The 18,835-nt window shown below is 42.1% G+C and overlaps 2 protein-coding genes across 2 annotated transcripts in view; one reads left to right on the forward strand and one right to left on the reverse strand.

Moving 5' to 3' along the window:
- Positions 1–7,770, reverse strand: part of SAXO2 (stabilizer of axonemal microtubules 2) — a 63,754-nt gene extending 55,984 nt beyond the window's left edge. Inside the window, exon 1 of the mRNA XM_030190425.1 lies at positions 7,649–7,770. Within this exon, the coding sequence (XP_030046285.1) occupies positions 7,649–7,686 (38 nt within the window). The 5' untranslated portion in view covers positions 7,687–7,770. The remainder of the gene's footprint in view (positions 1–7,648) is intronic.
- A 217-nt stretch (positions 7,771–7,987) lies between these two features.
- The window catches only part of EFL1 (elongation factor like GTPase 1), a 446,854-nt gene continuing 436,006 nt past the window's right edge, over positions 7,988–18,835 (forward strand). The window contains 4 exon segments of the mRNA XM_030189629.1: positions 7,988–8,068; positions 12,849–12,951; positions 13,142–13,209; positions 14,567–14,651. Coding sequence (XP_030045489.1) covers positions 12,861–12,951; positions 13,142–13,209; positions 14,567–14,651 — 244 coding nt within the window. The 5' untranslated portion in view covers positions 7,988–8,068; positions 12,849–12,860.

An 18,835-nucleotide genomic window follows, 5' to 3' on the forward strand; every position in this document is an offset into this window, starting at 1 on the left:
TTTGTTTTGCCAACCAGTCAAGCCAAATTCTGTTTCATCTAACTCATGCAGGAAAATTGTTGTCATATTGTTTCTTTATTTTTATTGGAGTATTTGGATACTTTATTCTTTCTTTAGGCCCCAATTATTAAGGTGCACTAGTGTTTTTAGCGCGTGCTAACCGTATAGACGTCCATAGAAATATTATGGGCGTCTACAAGGTTAATGTGCGCTAAGCTGAAAACGCTAATGTGCCCCTAGCGCGGCTTAGTAAACTGGACCCTTTATTTGTTACTGTAGTTCAAAGATCTGCACTGCTTTAAAAAGTTGATTCCAACTCCTTTTTACATCCAGCAAATGCTTCATTGCTGGGATTTGCCTTGGGGTGGGCTTTTCTTTTCTTTTGTTACTTTTTTATTCCTACAAGCTAAGGGGGTCTTTTACTAAAGATTACTAAGGATTAGCTCGAGTTATCTGCAGCAGGGCCCATTTTATTCCTATGAGCCCTGCTGCACATAGTAAAAGACACCCCAAGAACAGTAACTATAGGAGCTATCTGTATCTGATTTTTTTTCTTTTTGTGCAAAGGGAGGGTACTTTTGATCCCATGCTGGGAGCTTACAAGTCCGGGGTTACTTTTTATAACTGGGGCTATGCTTTTAACACTTACAACATTGCTGACACTTGAGGATGTCTGTGAATCAAATCTATATTTCAAGTATGGGAATACACAGTGCTGCTAGAATACTGTTCACTTCTATCAGTGTCACTCTCCACCCCCAATCTATTAGCTTGTCTCTCTGTTTCCCTCTGCCTGTTTCTCAAACACATTTCTGAGACATGCATATTAAGCTCATCCCCAGCTGAAAAGCAGTTGTACAATGCCAGTTTTAAAAAAATATTTTAAAACTTACATTATCTTTCAAAGTACAATGAGTTACCCTCAGGTACAATAAGTAACTCCCTGCCTCAATAGATTTACAATCTAAGAGCCTCATTTACCAATGGACAGTAAATAGTTAATCTGCATTAAATAACACAAACTCCATTGTTTTCAATGGTGCCTATTTACTAACCATACACTTAACATATATTAATGGACATTACTAGAAGAGTGGTGATACATTTTTCCAGAGGACCTGGGGAGAGGGAGGTCCCTGCCAGGGGACTGGAGAGAGAGTTTGGGAGGCCTGCCCAGGGGAGGGGTTGGCAGAGCAGTTGCTGAGATAATTTGGTTCCCTGTAGTGAGTAGCAACAAGGAGTAGAGTGTGACACATGACTCTCAAGATGGGAGTAGCAGAAGACAAGTTTTTATTAAGGCACCAAAGTAAGACCCAACATAGGTCCATGTTTCGGCGGACTGGCCATCTGCTTCAGTGGTAACAAGACTGCATAAAAGCATAAGTACAACATATTTATAAAAACATAGAATTCTAAGTACAAAAACATATTAATAACACCAAATAATTCTAAATACAAATCTATGTCTTCATTTGAGCGCATAATATATGTAAAAATATGAAAAATGTGGTCTGCATTATATATGATATAGTATAGCTAAATTATACAGTGAGACATCCAATTAAAAGGCTATATGTCACTATTATCAATGGAGTAAAACAGTATAAGTAGTATGACTTAAAAGTGCCATGCTAAAACCAATAGCGTTAAAAAACTAAAAAATACGCTATTGGTTTTAGCATGCTTTACAATATGGCACTTTTAAGCATACTACTTATACTGTTTTAATTGGATGTCTCACTGTATAATTTAGCTATACTATACCATATGTAATGCAGTCCATGTTTTTATATAATGCAGTCTATGTTTTTCACATTTTTTATATATATTACTAGGAGGTCCTTTTACTAAGGTGCGCTGAAAAATGGCTTGTGGTAGTGTAGGTGCGGGTTTTGGGCGCGAGCCGATCCATTTTTCAGCACACCTGTAAAAAAGGCCTTTTTAAAATTTTTGCCAAAAATGGACGTGCGGCAAAATCAAAATTGCCGCATGTCCATTTTGGGTCTGAGACCTTACCGCAAGCCATTGACCTAGCAGTAAAGACTCACGCGGTAACCTGGCAGTAATAACCTACGCACGTCAAATGTCACTTGGTGCGCGTCTGATACTAGCATCTGAAAATTATTTGTCGGATGTGCGTATCGGATGAGCGCCAAAAATGAAATTACCGCAAGAGCCACATGGTAGCTGGGCGGTAACTCCATTTTGCCAAGCATTGGGCGTGTGTAGAAGCTTACATGGCTTAGCAAAAGGGCCCTTAGATGTCCCCACTGGCATTGCAATAGGTTAGTACTTTATAATTGAGGAAAACAAGGTTTATTTGTGTGTAATAACACTGGATAAGTATGTATTTTTAACTCGTTTATGATGGTTGTAGATATGTTTAATGTAATTTGTAATAAGTTCTCATTCGAACGCATTTTGATAGACAACATTTTTTGTTTTTCAATTTGGAGCATATATACATAAAAAGACTTATTTGAGCCAACTCATGAACAGGTGACAAATAATTGACCATGTGAAAAACATGGGTTTTGTAAATTGACACCTGTGACTTAACATTTGACCTTGAGCCTTATTTATTGACATTGCAAAGGCTAGTTGAACTGGAAACTGCAGTCTTTTGAACTGTATCTAATAGTCAAATGGAATAAGAGGAATTTTAGACATAAAAATGTGCTGTCCTTTGGCACAACCTGTCAAAACTGTAGCTTCAATAACGTGTGGCATTAGCTTTGGAGCATTTAGATTTCATAGCAGTATGATTGGCGAATAAATTTTTAAGTGTAGTTGATGTGGTGCCATTCTTGTTGGATGGAGTGAATTTAGAAACTGAACTACATAATTTACAATGTCATTAGTATTTTGCATTGTGTCAATGGACAAATACTCTTTAGTTTCACATGGTAGCATTTCTTGGATTTCGTTGTTCATTTCGTGGACGTTTAAGTTTTTCGGAGCTAGAATTGGTTGTTCACATAACCATTTGTGGTTTTGATAATGATTTGCAATGTTTGGAAATATTTTTTCCTTTAAACTATTAGGGCCCTGTTTACTAGGGTCGGTAGCGTTTTTAGCATGCACTAAAAATTTAGCATGCACCCATATGGGTGTCTTTAGCATTAGCATATGCTAATTTTTAATGCGCGCTAAAAACACTAGTACCTATACAGCGGCTTAGTAAACAGGGCCCTTAATTTCTTCTACAATGTTGCATAAATCTGGAGTTACAGTTATCTGTCCATCAGCATCACATTTTATTTGTCCTTCTCCTAACTCCAGAAGTTTTTTTGAAAATAGTTCAATAGATTCATTGCCTAAACTTTTTGTTCACATATTTTTGGTCAGTTTTAAATGCTGCACAGAAGTCCAAAGAGCAGGGGACTTGAGGCAAGCTTTGAGTTCATCGTACATCGTACTTTTTTGAATGACAGGCAATGTTTGTCGAAAGTCACCAGAAAGGACTATAACAATTCCTCCCATCAAATTCTCATTACTTCTCAAGTCTTGTAGACTTCTCTTGACTGCTTCTAGAGCATGCTTATGAGCCATGGTGCATTCATCCCAAACAATGAGGCTACATTGTTGTAATAATTTCACTACACCTGTTCCTGTATTTATTTGACAAACTGAGTTCTCAGTATGAGCTAAGTTAAGAGGCAATTTAAAAGCTGAGTGAGCGAGTTCGCCTCCTTGAAGTAATGTGGCAGCTATACCAGAAGAAGCAACTTTTAGTTTAGCCTGCCTTTTTCGCTGATCTGCAAGCTGTGTTTCATTTCCCATTGAAGTTTCAATTGCCCTAGATAGAAAACAAACTATTTGGTATCTGGATCCATGACTAGCCCAAAAACTATGGTCTGTTTTAAATATATTCTATTTTAAGTGAGCCTTAAACATTGCCAGTGCTGAGGGATGTGTGAAAATGGCTGAGTAGGAGGAGTGTACTGCTGAGAGTGAGTGTGAATGGGTATGTTAGAGTGTGCTACTGAGGAGTTGTACTGTTGAGGGGAGGTGTGAGAATGGGTGAGTGTGAATGGGGGTGTGATACTGAGAGGGGTGAGAATGTGTGAGTGGGGGTGTGCTATTGAGGGGTGTGTGAGCATTAGTGTGAATGGGGGTGTGCTACTAAGGGGATGTAAGAATGGGTGAATGGGGGTATACTGCTGAGGGGTGTGTGTGAGAAAGAATGAGTGTGAATGGGGGTGTACTGGGTGTTTTCTGCTGAGGTGTGTGAGAATGGGTGAGCATGAGTGGGAGTGTTTTGCTGAGGGGTGCGTAAGAACAGGTGAATTTGAGTGTTTTGCTGAGAGGTGTGTGAGAATTGGTGAGTGTGATTGGGGGTACTTTGCTAAGGGGTGTGTGAGGACAGATGAGTGTGAGTGGGGGTGTGCTATTCTGTGGTGTGTGAGTGGGGGTGTACTGCTAAGGGGTGAATGTGCATGGAGGTGTGATACTCGTGGATGTGTGAAACTGGGTGAGTATGAGTGGGGTGTTTTGTCGAGTGCTGTATTAGAATGGGTGAGTGTGAGTGGAAGGATGTGAGAATGGCTGAGAGTGACTGGGGTGTTTTGCTGAGGGGTATGTGAGAAAGGGTGACATTGACATTGAGTTTAACACGCCCTTAAATCAGAAAATGTGGAGACTGGATCCCTATTTAGCACTAACTTTTCTTTCCAATCAATTTATTTATGTTGATTTTCTTGATTAGTTGTTTCTTTCAACTAACGGCTTTCACCATTTCCCTGTCAAAACACAGCCTTCTTTTCAAGGGCATATTGAAATTCAGCTTCCCGCCCTTTTTGAGGAACGTTTCCTGGCAGGGTAGTGAATTCATGCACACATACATACTTCCCAGCCTGACCCCAATACTTTCTCCCTACCCTGTTCCCTGCAGTCTCTGAACTCCCCCCCCCCCCCCCGCCCCTTGTACTGAAATTGAAAGGGAAGAGGGTATTAAAGAATGAGAGAAGGACAACTGCACAGCTGCTGTCCATGTTTCTCCTCACCAATCTCTGAGCCCTCACCCTGTCCCAGTTTGTCACTTAGCAACAGCAAGAAAGCTGTTTGCCGCTTAGCAACAGCAAGAAGAAACTTGGCGACCTGCAGCCTATTCATTTAATGGATGGAGGTATTTCTCCCCCACCCCTGAGTGCCCCCATCAACCAAATTGCTTCAAACTACACAATAACCTCGGCAATGGCAGGTAGAGTCTGGGTGCCGCGTTTAGTGGCCATAGCTCTTTGGGGGCCAGAAGAGTTTGGACACGAACAAACAAACAAACACACGCATGCGTAAGCTTTATATATATAGATTATGTGCTCATATGAAGACATATTTTTGTATTTAGAATTATTTGGTGTTATTAATATATTTTTGTACGTATAATTCTATGTTGTTATTAATATGTTTTACATATGTTTTTATGCAGTCGTAACCTGAAACAGGCAGCTAGTCTGCCGAAACACGGACCCGTGTCGGGTCTTACATTTGTGCCTTAATAAAGACTTGTCTTCTGCTACTTCCATCTTGAGAGTCTTGTGCCATCCTTTAGTCTACTCCTTGTTGTCTTCTGCTTCTTTGTAGAAGTTCGTTCCTGTTTTCTTTGTGGTCCCTGTAGTGAGTGACAGCAGAGTTTGGGAAATAATTAGAGAATGACACGGGGACAAAGTTTGTCTCCGTCCCCGTGGATTCTGTCTCTGTGCCCGCCCCGTCCCCGCAGGCCCTGTCTCCATCCCTGCCCCATCCCCGCAGGTTCTGTCCCCGTCCCTGCCCCATTCCCGTGGGCTCTGTTCTCATCTGCAGAAGCTTCGAACACTTATGATTTTATATTTAAATCTTTTTATTAAAATATAAAAAGGAACAATATGCTCAGGGGTCCTTTTAATAAGTGGCGGTAAGCCCACCGTGGGCTTACTGTGTGCCAAATAGGAACTACCACCAGGCTACTGCAGGAGCTCGACGGTAATTCCCACCCCCAGCATGTGCCATTTCCAGTGCTACAAAAATATTTTCTATATTTGTAGCGCCAGTGTTTACCCTGTGGTAATCGGGCAGTGCTGTGCGATGCCTAGTTATCTCCAGGTTAGTGCAGAAGCCCTTACTGCCACCTCAATGGGTAGCAGTAAGAGCTCCTCCCTGAAATGGCCACATGGTAAGTGGTTCACTTACTGCATGGCCATTTCTTTTCAATAAAAAGAGACAGCCTTTTACCCACTGTAGTAAAGGGGGGGGCCTCTGCATGAATTAAAAACACAAGTCGACACTAGCATAGGCTCCATTTTACCGCAGCTTAATAAAAGGGCTCTCAGTGTGAAACAGAGCCGAGCTAGTGGGGAGTGAGACCTGGGTTACACATATTAGTAAATGAGGTCCTAAGTATTTTAAGTACATAAGTATTTGCCATACTGGGACAGACCAAAGGTCCATCAAGCCCAGCATCCTGTTTCCAACAGTGGCCAATCCAGGTCACAAATACCTGGCAAGATCCCCCAAAAAGTACAAAACATTTTATGCTGCTTATCCCAGAAATAGTGGATTTACCCCAAGTCCAATTTAATAATGTTCTATGGACATTTCCTTTTGGAAGCCATCCACATCTTTTTTAAACTCTGCTAAGCTAACTGCCTTTACCACATTTTCCGATTTGTTTTAAATTTACTACTTTGTTGCTTCATCGCATGCCCCCTAGTCCTAGTATTTTTGGAAAGCGTAAACAGATGCTTCACGTCTACCCATTCCAGTCCACTCATTATTTTATAGACCTCTATCATATCTCCCCTCAGCCGCTTTAGCCTTTCCTCATAGGGAAGTCGTCCCATCCCCTTTATCATTTTTGTCGCCCTTCTCTGCACCTTTTCTAATTCCACTATATCTTTTTTGAGGCAATAGAGGGCAGAGTGACTTAACCAAGGTCACAAAAAGCATAGTGGAAGAAATGGGATTTGAACCCTGTGTTTCCTAGTTCTTTGCTAACTACTTCTCCATGGACAAAAATTACCTTTCTCCCTCATTTTAATTAACTTTGATAGTAAAATGTAAATAAAACCTTAGCATAAGATAGAATGCAACATATTTAGTAACATATTTCTCCTGTTATCAGTTGTATTCTATTAAAATTTCAGCAGGGGCTTCTCTATTGAAGCATTGATAGTGGCAAAAAGAATAAAAGGCTGGAAAACTAGAAAGCTTAACACTGATTCCTAGTGGATTTTTGTTTTTAAACATGTGCTATTTCATGTATTCTTCCTTAGCAACTAGAACACAGAGTGAATCCATTACACTCTGGTTTAAAAGACACTTCAGAAAAAGTCTATTGCACTTCTCATTATTAGCAATCAGGTTTTTGTTTCGGAGCAAAATTCCAACACACAGGTTAGGTATACCATATGCTATAGCAGAAACAGCAGGATGGCAGCCAGCTGAAGAGTTGACTGCCATTTTTTTCAGTCTCAACTACCACGACTAAATCGCCTAGAAGCTTTGAAAAAGGAAATCCAGTAAGAGGGCGTCCTCTCTTAACTGCCTAGTGAAATGCTTTGGAAGAAGAATTTTAGAATGAAGACTGTAGCAAAATGGGAACATTTTTGTTAATTCACCTAAAAAAACCCTCCTTTCCAAAAACAGGAGTAATACTTGCATGCATACTTACCCACAGGTGCAGATTTCACAGATACACTTGGTCCTCATGATGAGCGCGTCCGAGGGGGTGGTTTCCTTTTTTAATTTCTCCTGTAGCTGGATAACCGCGATCTCGAATCCCGGGCAAATTCACAGTTCCGCCGCCGCCGGGTTCTGAATGCCGAGTAATCGCCTGCCAATGCGCAGCCGCCCAGTATCCAGGCAAGCGCGACGTTACCCTGGCAACTGGCAAGCATCACAGCAACAACGCAAAGACGACGTGTGACATCACAGGGCATGGGTGAAAGGTTAGAGAGAGGAGGGTTAGTGACTTCCGGATCTATGGGAATAGGTACGCACGTTGTCGCTGGTCAGCTCTGTGAGCTTTGCCTGGTACTGGGGTGGTAATTAGTTTGGGCAAAAGTTTAGAACTGGCGAGCGGAGTCTTGGGGTGAGTGAGGCTGCTGGAAATCTCTAGTGACTTTCTGTCTAGAGGTTGAGAGCTCGGAGTTTTGGGTTCTCCCGCTGGTGCAGCTAAAAATTCCCTGAAGCGTGGGAGAGAGTTATTACTAGTAATGGCAGGAATAATTGTTTCTGGATGACATACTCCTAAGGACGTACAGTATATGACAGGGCTGCCTGTCCTCTCCTTTAGAGCGGCTCTGCCTTTTCCTTGCTCAGGTTGAATGCCCCAATATTGTGCAGACTTCTTGACTCTGTCCTAGCAGGAGTGATTTGGGTTGTTTAGCATTCGCAAAAAGTTGGCGCTTATATTGTTTGAGTCAGTGGTAGTATGACTTTTAAGTGGTAGTGTATTTGGGAAGGATTTCTTTTCTTTTTGAGGCTTTTATAACGTGCAGGTTGTAGTGTATACCGTAGTGGAATCGACAGAGTAATTATAGTCACGGAGCTCGATGTTAAACCCTGTATTTAGGGGCGTGTTTACTATATTAAGTTTTTACACTTACCACACCTTAAGAGCAAAACGTAAAGTGCATTTTGTGCAAATTCAAACGCATGTTCACAGGGGGAGGAACATAGGAGTCATGGAAGTGTTCAACATTTTCATGCACTTAAAAATAGTGTAAATTATGTGCTAAAGTTCTGCGTTTAGGTGTGTGTATTTATCCCTGTTATTGATTGCACCTAAATGTAGGTGTATAGATGCGGACTTAAGCGGACTATAAGAACACTTATGTGCATAAATGCTCTTATAGTCTCACTGCCTATGTAATTTGGACATGTAACTCATAGCATTCAGTTATAGAATTGCCACTGAAATGTATCGAGAGATAGCACTATCTGTCAATACATTTATAGTGGCTTGATAGGTAAACCGTTAACTGCCCCATCTCCTAACATTATGCCATCTCCACCCCCTCCCCCCAAAGCATATGCATCCTGTTTCCTTCACCTTTCCAAAGCACATAAAGTATCCTGGCCTCTATGGTCCCTAGTGTCTAGTATCTAAGAGAAGGAGTAATATCCAGGGGTCAAAGCCACCATTTTGAGCCTGGCTCCAAAGAAGGCAGGAACAATTGGGGATCACTCTTGCCTTTAATAACTACACACTACTCCTATGGTATGTACTGGGGTTCTTAGGGGTGAGGTGGGGTGGGGGAGCAGAAGAGGGGGTCATGTGTTTTGGTGATGGATAGGTGGGGAGCATAATGCTAAGGGGATCAGAGGCAGTTAACATGTTATCCATGAAGCTTTAGTACCTGAGGCAGCATTAAGTACAACTGCAGTACCGGCTGACCTGACATAGTGAGTGGTAATGACCTACACACTAGATATCAGGGCTGGCCACACCCCATCTCTGCTATGACCTGCTCAGATCCTGCCCCTATGCAAACTAAACAGAAGATTTTTGCCTTGCTTTCTGGCTTTAGTATGTGGTAGTTGTTATCATGAACCTGTGCTAATGGCTATCCCATGCTAAAGCCATCAAGCAAGGTAAAAATTGTCTGCTTTTTTGTTATTTCAACGGTTGATTTGTCTCCAGATGGGCATACCTTGACAGGAATGAACCTGGATATATTAGGAACAATCTCTCAATTTACTGCCACTGTCTGTTTTTGGAAAATACATTCCTGTTCATGTTATTTATGCACCTGAGTTTTGGCGCATCAAATCATAAGTGACTGCTATTTATCCTAAATAACTGCCTACAGGCCTATGTACATTAGTAATATCTTCCTAATTCTTCCACTGACACTCCTGCAAGTGACAGGGGCGTAGTTATCAATATGAGCTACCGTTAAAATGTTAGTTTACCACTAATTTGTGGTATTTTAGCACAGTTCCCATTTTTTTTGCACAGAGACCTAGTTACTAATAACTGGGGTTAACAGGAAAATAACACATCTCAACGGTAGCTCATGTTGATAACTCTCCCCCCTTAATCTTCCATTGCCTCAAGTGTAAAACATAGGGATTCTTATTCTAAGATGTGGTAAAGTCTTGCAGTTACTGCATGGTAATAGCAGAACCTCTGCATTAAATGTCAGGGTTGTTGCTAGCATCTTCCCTTGCAGTTAACTCTGAGGAAATATGCTTTGACTTAACAGCAAAAATTAAAATACCCTATAGTGCAAAGGCTGTATGTTAATTGTTGGATGCATGCCCACCATGTTCTCTGTAATTACTGCACTGAAAACTTCATTAGCATACCAAAACTTGGTTGTAGCCAGCATGGAGGTATTTACCCCCAGATTCTATAAATGGATCCCAAATTTGGGCATGATCCTGACATTTGTGCGCAAATAAATTAGGTAATGAGCCATTAACAATCAATAATTGGCTGTTATGCAATTCTTGATTATAGTTGGATTTGTGTGCAGATCTGGCTGCATGCAGTTCTATAAAGATCCCTGACCAAATCTTTCCATGTGCAACCCAAAAGGGAGCGTGGCCATGGGAAGGGCATGGACAGGTCAGGGATGTTGAAAAAGATGTGCGCAGTGTTACAGAATTCTGGAGATCCACATCTAACTTGCATGCTAGGATTTACATCAGGTTTCAGTTGGTGTAAGTCCTTGCACCCAAAGCTGGGTACACAAATCCCTGCTATGTGCTATTCTATAAAGGGCACTCATTCTGGATAGCCCTTTATAGAATAGCGCTGAGTGCTAATTTTTCCCAGCACCATTTATTGAATTCAGCCCTTAGTGCTTCCTATTGAGGAGGAGTTAAGTAAACTTGTGTTAAGAGCAAATGTACCCGCGTGGTAAATACTACGCAGTCCCACCAACTGGCATGACACTCTGCTAATTGTTGGTGCATTTGTGCAGTAGTGGTTAATGCATGCTAATTTGCGCATTACCAGCTTTACACTCTTTAGTAAAAGATCTCCTTATAGCCCTGTATTACAGAGATTGGATTTGAAGCATAAGGATATGCTAGTTCAGAGCCTTTTCTAAAAACCTGCAGGAGTGCGTTCATACATGCATATGTGCTGCCACGGGGAACAGCTATTTTTACATAGATAGACGTTGAAAGATGGACAGCGTGGACCTGACATTTTCCATGTGGAACTGTCAATTTCACAACTTCTATTTATAGCTATCAAGTTTCATAAAACTACATGTGTAAGTGCCACCATTTAAGTAATGAGGCTGCAGTTTTAACTTTGTTTTGTTTTGGAGGTGAACATAGTAAATGATGGCAGATAAAGACCTGTACGGTCCACCTAGTCTGCCCAAAAGATAAACTCATTTACATGGTATGTGATACTTTATATGTATACCCGAGTTTGATTTGTCCTTGCCTTTCTTAGGGCACAGACCTTGGAAGTCTGCCCAGTACTATTCTTGAGCTAAGTTCTGAAGCTAACATCGAAGCCCCTTAAAATTTACACTCCAGCCCATCCCTATCCAGTCACGATCAGGGCATAGACCGTAGAAGTCTGCCCAGCTACCGTTTTGTTTCCAATTACCGACATCGCCACCCAATCTCCGCTGAGATTCCACGGATTCCAGATCTGTGCATAAACTAATTAGCCAATTAGGTGCTAACAATTATTGATAATCACTTAATTGGTAGTAATTAGGACTTACATGCAGATCTGCCCAATTCTATAACATGTGTGCCTAAATTTCTTAGTGTGCAACTTCAAAGGGAGTGTGGCCACGGGAGGGGTATGAGCGGGTCAGGGACTTTCCAGGAATTTAGGTGAGCTGTTTCAGAATACCTGCATTTGCATGCCTAACTGCCATCAGGTGCCAACATTTACAGCAGCTTTTGGCAGGTGAAACGTTCACTAAACTAGTATTCTGTAAAAGTCATTTTACGCAGAGCCTAAATTTGTGCACCATTCACTGACTGCCTCCCTTATTCACGGATTCTATAAAGTACACATAGATTTAGGCGCTGAAATCAGCATGGATTCTATGACACTGTGCGTAACTTAATTGGCATAACAAGCTAATGAGTGCTGATCTCAGCACTTAAGCAATAATGAGCACTAATTGGCACTGATTATAATTTAGGTGCACGACTCACTAAGCATATTCTGTAATTATGTGCGTCGTACTTCTAACACACACAGTCAAAAAGTGGCATGATTATGGGTGGGAAATGGGTATTTCATGGGTGCCTAAATCTATGCACCGGGATTTACGCCATGTTGTACTTGGTGTTAATGGACTCGCATGTGTTTAGGCTCTGATATATCAACTAAACTTATTCTATAATTGGTGCCTAAATCTAGGTGCTGATTATAGAATATGCTTAGTTGGCACTGATTTCAGCGCTGATTTTTTTAGGCACCATTTATTAGCTGCTTCTATCAACCAGACCCAGAGTAATTCACAATTTAAATCAATAACATAATAAAAATTCTACGTTGCGTGCTGCCTTAACAGTTAAAGTGTGGTACTATGTCTGCCCAGTCTCCTTAATGGGGGTAGTTATTAACGTGTGTTACAGCTGTAATGTGCATTATTTTCTCCTTCTAGATACAGATCTGCCCTTGAGTCAAACTGACTCTTTACAACCACAGGTTTTCTTGGCATGATATAAAATGGCTTGCCATTGCCTTCTGTGCATTAGATTGTAATCTATTTAAGGCAGGGAAATACTTAATGATATCTGTGTGTAACTTGCCTTGAGCTCAGATTTGGAAAGACAAGTAATGAAATATAAAATATAAATCCAAATTCATGTGAGTTTACTTACCTAATTGAAGATCTTTTCTTAAGCTTCATGACTAGGTCTTCTCTCTTATTCAGGAAACAGACATAATGGGTGTTACTAGCTTGGAAAAAATTATTGCACTACAGAAGAAGACAGGAAGCATCAGGAACATATGTATTCTGGCTCATGTGGATCATGGTAAGATCACTTTTCTCACTGCCTTACATTAAATTCATGTTTGACTGCATGCTAAGGTGATAACCAACAGTTTATATATATATATATATATGGTTTAAAATATTTTTATATTTCTAGGTCACATACCAGGTTACTTTTCATAAGTGTGATAAATGAGTTTTTTTTATATTGCTTTTTTCTTCTTTTCTAGGGAAAACTACAGTAGCTGACTGTCTTATATCTAGCAATGGAATAATATCTAGCCGACTGGCAGGGAAGGTAAGGTGCTGCCAAGGCTGGTTTCACTGTTAGAAAGTTGCTTTCTTTGTATAGGTGGGGTATCTGTGATAACTCATCAATGTGGGGCTGTTTCTAAGACAGGGCACACGTTGAACGTCCAAGAAGGTGCTTATTCTATCCTTGTTTTATATAGGCACCATCAATGTCAGTGCAGGTGTAAAAAAATATACAAGTAAAGTACATTGCAACCCCACCTCTGCTTTGTGCAAATTATACCTCTAGGAATACTTTTATGCAGTCTGTATAAAAGTATGCACAATCTTTTGGTGCATATATATATAGGTTGTACAATTTTATATAAGGCCTGTTCTGCACATAAAACAGATCTCACATGTAGGAAAACTGCCATAAAATTACCCCATGTCCTCTGGATTCTATATATGGTACCCAGAGTTGCACTTCCGAGATGCGTGCAAAAATAAATTGGATAATGAGCTCCGAACCATCAATACTTGGGTGCTAACAACCAATTTTTGAAGTTAATTTGCACTCATTAAAAGTTTATGCACACATCTGGATGCAGGCTAGTCTGTAAGGTACGGCGTGGCCATAGACTTGTCAGGAGAGTTCCAAAAAGTTGTGCGTGGAGTTACAGAATGACCACGCTTAATTTGGGTGCCAGCATTTACACCAGCTTTTTAGGAGGTGTAAGTCCGGCGCCCAAAAGCTAGGCATGGGATCCGTGCTAAATGCTATTCTATATAAGGTGTGCATCCTGTATAGAAAGCACTTGGTGCCTAGGATTCAATGCTGTTTATTGAATTCCTTCCTGTATGCCTAGTTATTAAGAGGCTTAGCCTAACTTTGGGAATTAGGTGCCTCTCTTGGCAACTTCTGAAAATTGGCTATGGCTGATTTGTTCTGTTTTTCTCATACTCAAATATAGGCTCCTAAAAAGTGAGAGACTTTCCTGACTTGATTGCATGTTGGCCTAGATTAGGTGCTTAGAACTGTTTTTCAGCACTAGAGGGGGGGGGGGGGGGTCTCTTAGGCTCGCTGGCGTTTTTAGCACGTGCTAAAAATAGGCGTGTGTTAAACGCTAAAGACGCCAGTGTATTCCTGTGGGCTTCTTTAGCGTTTGGAGCGTGCCTATTTTTGGCGATCGCTAAAAACGCGAGCAAGCCTAAGTAAAAGACTCCCTAGGTTTCTGATTTGGGACCTAAATGTAGGCAATAGAATAGCGCTTCAGTTTTAGGAAGCTAAAATAAAAATTTTGTTTCCAAAACCTACGGATCCTAAGTTCAGCTGGAAATTTTCATAACCTTCGATGCCTAATTCTAAGGCGCCCAGATCCCGTGTTCAGGTTTTTGCTAACGATATGCACTTTGCTTTTAAGCTGAGGTATTTGGACAGCAGAGAAGATGAGCAAATCCGTGGGATTACAATGAAGTCCAGCGCCATATCACTGCACTATGAAGAAGGTACAGAGTCCCATTGGTTTATCCTATAGAAAATTTGGACCTTTGAGGTTAATGTTAGTATTTTTTTTCTGTCTCAGATTTGATGACTTTATAAAGCAAAAGTATGCATTTGCTCTGAAAATAACCCCAAGGAATTTGTGCTAACTTTTATATCTTCTTTTCTAAATTCTGAATACAAAGGCTAATCCCCTGCCTCGAGGAATGATTGTACTCAGTTCGGGTAGATGAATGTGCATACAAGCTGTATGCATGTAAGTGTATCTGCATATCAGAAGGACAATTCTATAAGGGGGTCTTCTAATGAGCCGCGTTAGCATTTTTAGCTCACTGTAGAATCAACTGGCAGTAAATGCCAAGATGCCTATTATATTCCTATACCATAGGACAGCGTTTCCCAAACGGTGCGCCGCAGCAAACTCTCAGGTGTGCCGCAGCACATCTTGACCTCCCTCCTGCCGCCCACAATCCAGCATCGCTTCCTATTTTTTCCCTCCCGCATGTCCAGAATCTGTCGCTTCCTGCTTCTTCCCCTGCCGCCGATACAGTGCTTGCAGCTTACATTTTTGCACCATCTGTGATCCACACAGGCACTGCGGGGACTTCCTTCTGCCACGTCCGGCCCTCACATCAGGAAGTTGCATCGGAGAGGGCCGGACGCAGCAGACTGGGTAGGCCCCGGAGTGCCTGCCTGTTTGAATTGCAGACGGCCTGAAAATGTAAGCTGCAAGCACAGCAGCAGCGACGGGAGATAGAGAAAGAAGCGGCAGTGGTCCTGGATCTGCACGATGGAAGGTAGCTAGTGATGTTGGATTTGGGGAATGCAGAGGTGTGCTGGATTTAGGGGAGGGGCTGCAGGGAATGGTGTGCTGGACTTTCTGGGACGAGGGGGCTACAGGGAAAGGGAGACCTATGTGGCTGTGGTGGGGGGGGGGGGGGGATGGTGTGGAGACCTATGTGGCTGGGGGGGGGGGGAGGGATCTGTGAAAAATTGCTCAGACACTAAGGGTGCCGTGAGCCGAAAAAGTTTGGGAACCCCTGCCATAGGAATTTAATAGGCGTCTCGCCGTTTACCGCCTGCTGATTTCTACTGCGAGCTAAAAGCGTTGGTTCCTCTGCAGAAATGTCCAGACAGCAACAGTACTTAGGCACAGATGTTGTCCTTATACTATGAGGCATATTTTCAAAGCACTTAGCCTTCCAAAGTTCCATAGGTTTCTATGGAACTTTGGAAGGCTAAGTGCTTTGAAAATATGCCTCTATGTCAACAACAATAACATTTTCCTATGTGCCTTTATGAAATATTTCCCTGAAAGCACCTGCTCAGTGTTACACCTTCTCTAGGAGTGACTCTAAGCCCCATTTCCATAAGAGCTTTATGTGGGACATGAAATGTCAGGTTGGAACGTTCTCATTTTCCTCGGTATTGTGCAAAAGGCTTTGTTGAACATAGAGCCTTTTGTAAAATGTATACCATTTCAGAAAGAAACCATGTGCACAATGAGAACAGCATCACTCGGGTCTTTAAGTATGTAAATGCTGATCTGCAACACACGCATGCATTTGCCTCCCCTTACGTTACATATGTGGCACTGACGAAACAGTGAGTTTTCAGGCCTATGAATTGTAAATAAATAACGTCATGAAAATGTATTTCTCCTAATTGGCCTGCAGATCGCGCTTATTTTGAATTGTAAAACTATTGCAGGGAAAAGACTTTGGGTCCTTTTACTAAGGTGTGCTGAAAAACGACCTGTGGTAGTGTAGGCGCTGGTTTTGGTGCGCGCAGGTCCATTTTTCAGCGTGCCTGTAAAAACGGCTTTTAAAAATTTTTTGCCGAAAATGGACATGTGGCAAAACCAAAATTGGCGTGTCCATTTTGGGTCTGATACTTTACCACCAACCATTGACCTAGCGCTAAAATCTCACGTGGTAACCATACGGTAATGACCTACACGCATCAAATGCCACTTGGCGCGCGTCTGAAAATAATTATTTTTGGACGTGGCGTAAATTGAAATTACCGCAAAAGCCACGCGGTAGCCGGGCGGTAACTCCATTTTTGCACGCGTTGGGCACGCTTAGACTTACACATCTTAGCAAAAGGGCCGCTTTATCTTTTCCAGTTTAAGCTTATGGAAAGGCAATCTGTAGTACCATTGGCCAGATACTTTCAAAGCCAATGCCCTGGGGCTCTGGTTGGCCGTGGGCTTCAAATCTAGCCAGGAGGTACTGGATTTTTCTTTACTCTCAGTGTGGAGGTACAGAGGAGAAATATCTCTGTCCTGAGATCCTGTTCAAGGCTTGTCAGCAGTTAAGTTCCTGAACTCCCCAGGTGCTACTCAGGTAGTTATTCCCCGGTGATGTCTAGGTTACTGGGGCCACACTCTCAGGGGTCCCCTGGTTTCTAGAAAACACAGACCCCAAAACACCAACCAGGATTCTTAATCAGTCCAGGACAGCAGAGCGCTTAGACTTACTGAGTTCCATCGGTTACTTGGAGGCTCATTTTCAAAGCACACAGACTTACAATAGGTTCCCATGTAACTTTGTAAATCTGTGTTCTTCGAAAATGAGCACCTGTGTAACTTTGTAAGGGGTCCTTTTACCAAGTTGCAGTAAAAGGGCCCTGTGCTAGCGACGGGGGCTGTTTTTGCCGCACACTGAGGCCCTTTTTACCTCGGCGGGTAAAAAAGGCTGAAAATAGCCATGGCCATGAAGTAAGATTGCTCTTACCATGTGGCCATGCGAGGGGGAGCACTTACTGCCACCCATTGAGGGCTCCCCGATTACTCTTGGGTTAGCACCGTGCTAAAAAATACAACCTTAGTTTCCCCAGCGCTGGAAATAGTGGACCTACCACCAGTGCCTGCATTGGGCTGGCAGGAGCTCCAGATTAAAATGTGGTAAGCCCACGTTGGGCTTACCGCTGCTTTGTAAAAGGGCCCCTAAGTCTAAGTGTTTTGAAAATACACCTCCACATAAACTAGGCTCCCAGAACTATCCCCATTAGCACATAAATGCTATTGCACAAATTTACACCCGTTCTTATGCAGGGGTGACTGTGCATGTATTCTGCGTGTATATTACAATGTATGTATATAGCTCACAGCTCTGCCTCACCTCCAGCCAAATGCCTGCATTAGACCACATAAATTACACACGCTTTTGTTGGCATGCTTAATGTATGTTTGTATTTACCTATAGCTATATGCCTGTAAAACATGCTTTATAGGATTATTGCCCATTATGGGCCAGATTCAATAGATGGTACCCAAAGTTAGGCACTGTTATGATCTGCGCTAAGATATATTCTGTAAAAGGCACTCTGGGCAGTGTGCCTTTTACAGAATAGTAGCTTGGTATGCTTCTCACGTCTAACTCAATTCCCCTATCCTTGTTCCTTCTCATCCAGTACTTTCCTCGCCCTTAATTGTCTTGTCTGTCTGTATTTTTAGATTGTAAGCTCTATCGAGCAGGGACTGTCTCTCTGTGTTGGGTGTTCAGCGCTGCGTGCGTCGGTTAACGCTATACAAATGTTAATAATAATAATAATAACTTTGGGCACAAAATGGCAGTTAAGCATGCAAATCCAGGTACTCTATAATATTGCAGTAAGGAGTCCTTTTACTAAGCTGCTTTAAAAGGGGGCCTGTGCTAGCATCAGCATGTGTTTGATGCACGCTGAGGCCTCCTTTTACTGCAGTGGGTAAAAGGATTTTTTTTTTTTTTTAAGAAATGGCCGTTTGGTAAGTGAACCACTTACCTCATGGCAATTACGGCTGTAACTGGGCATTGTACGGTGCTGCCCAATTACTGCCGGGTAAACATCGGCGCTACAAAAATAGAAAATATTTTTGTGTCGCCGGAAATGGCACGCACTGGGGATGAGAACTGCTGCCGGACTCCTGCGGTAGTTCCAGATTGGCACGCGGCATACCCATTGCTGTTTGCTAACCCTTTAGTAAAAGGGCCCCTTAGTTTCTGGGAATTCCCCAGAGCCATCCATGCCCCTCCCATGGCTACACCCCTCTTGAGTTGTACATTATGAAATTTAGGCATGTATGTTATAGAAAAAGGCACAGGGCAGATGCGCACATAACTCCTAATTAGTGCTAATTAACTCCAATAGTTGATTGTTAGCGCCTAATTGACTAATTTATACACAAATCTGCATCCGCACCCAA

Source organism: Microcaecilia unicolor, chromosome 1 (assembly GCF_901765095.1).
Source record: "Microcaecilia unicolor chromosome 1, aMicUni1.1, whole genome shotgun sequence".
Lineage (NCBI taxonomy): Eukaryota > Metazoa > Chordata > Amphibia > Gymnophiona > Siphonopidae > Microcaecilia > Microcaecilia unicolor.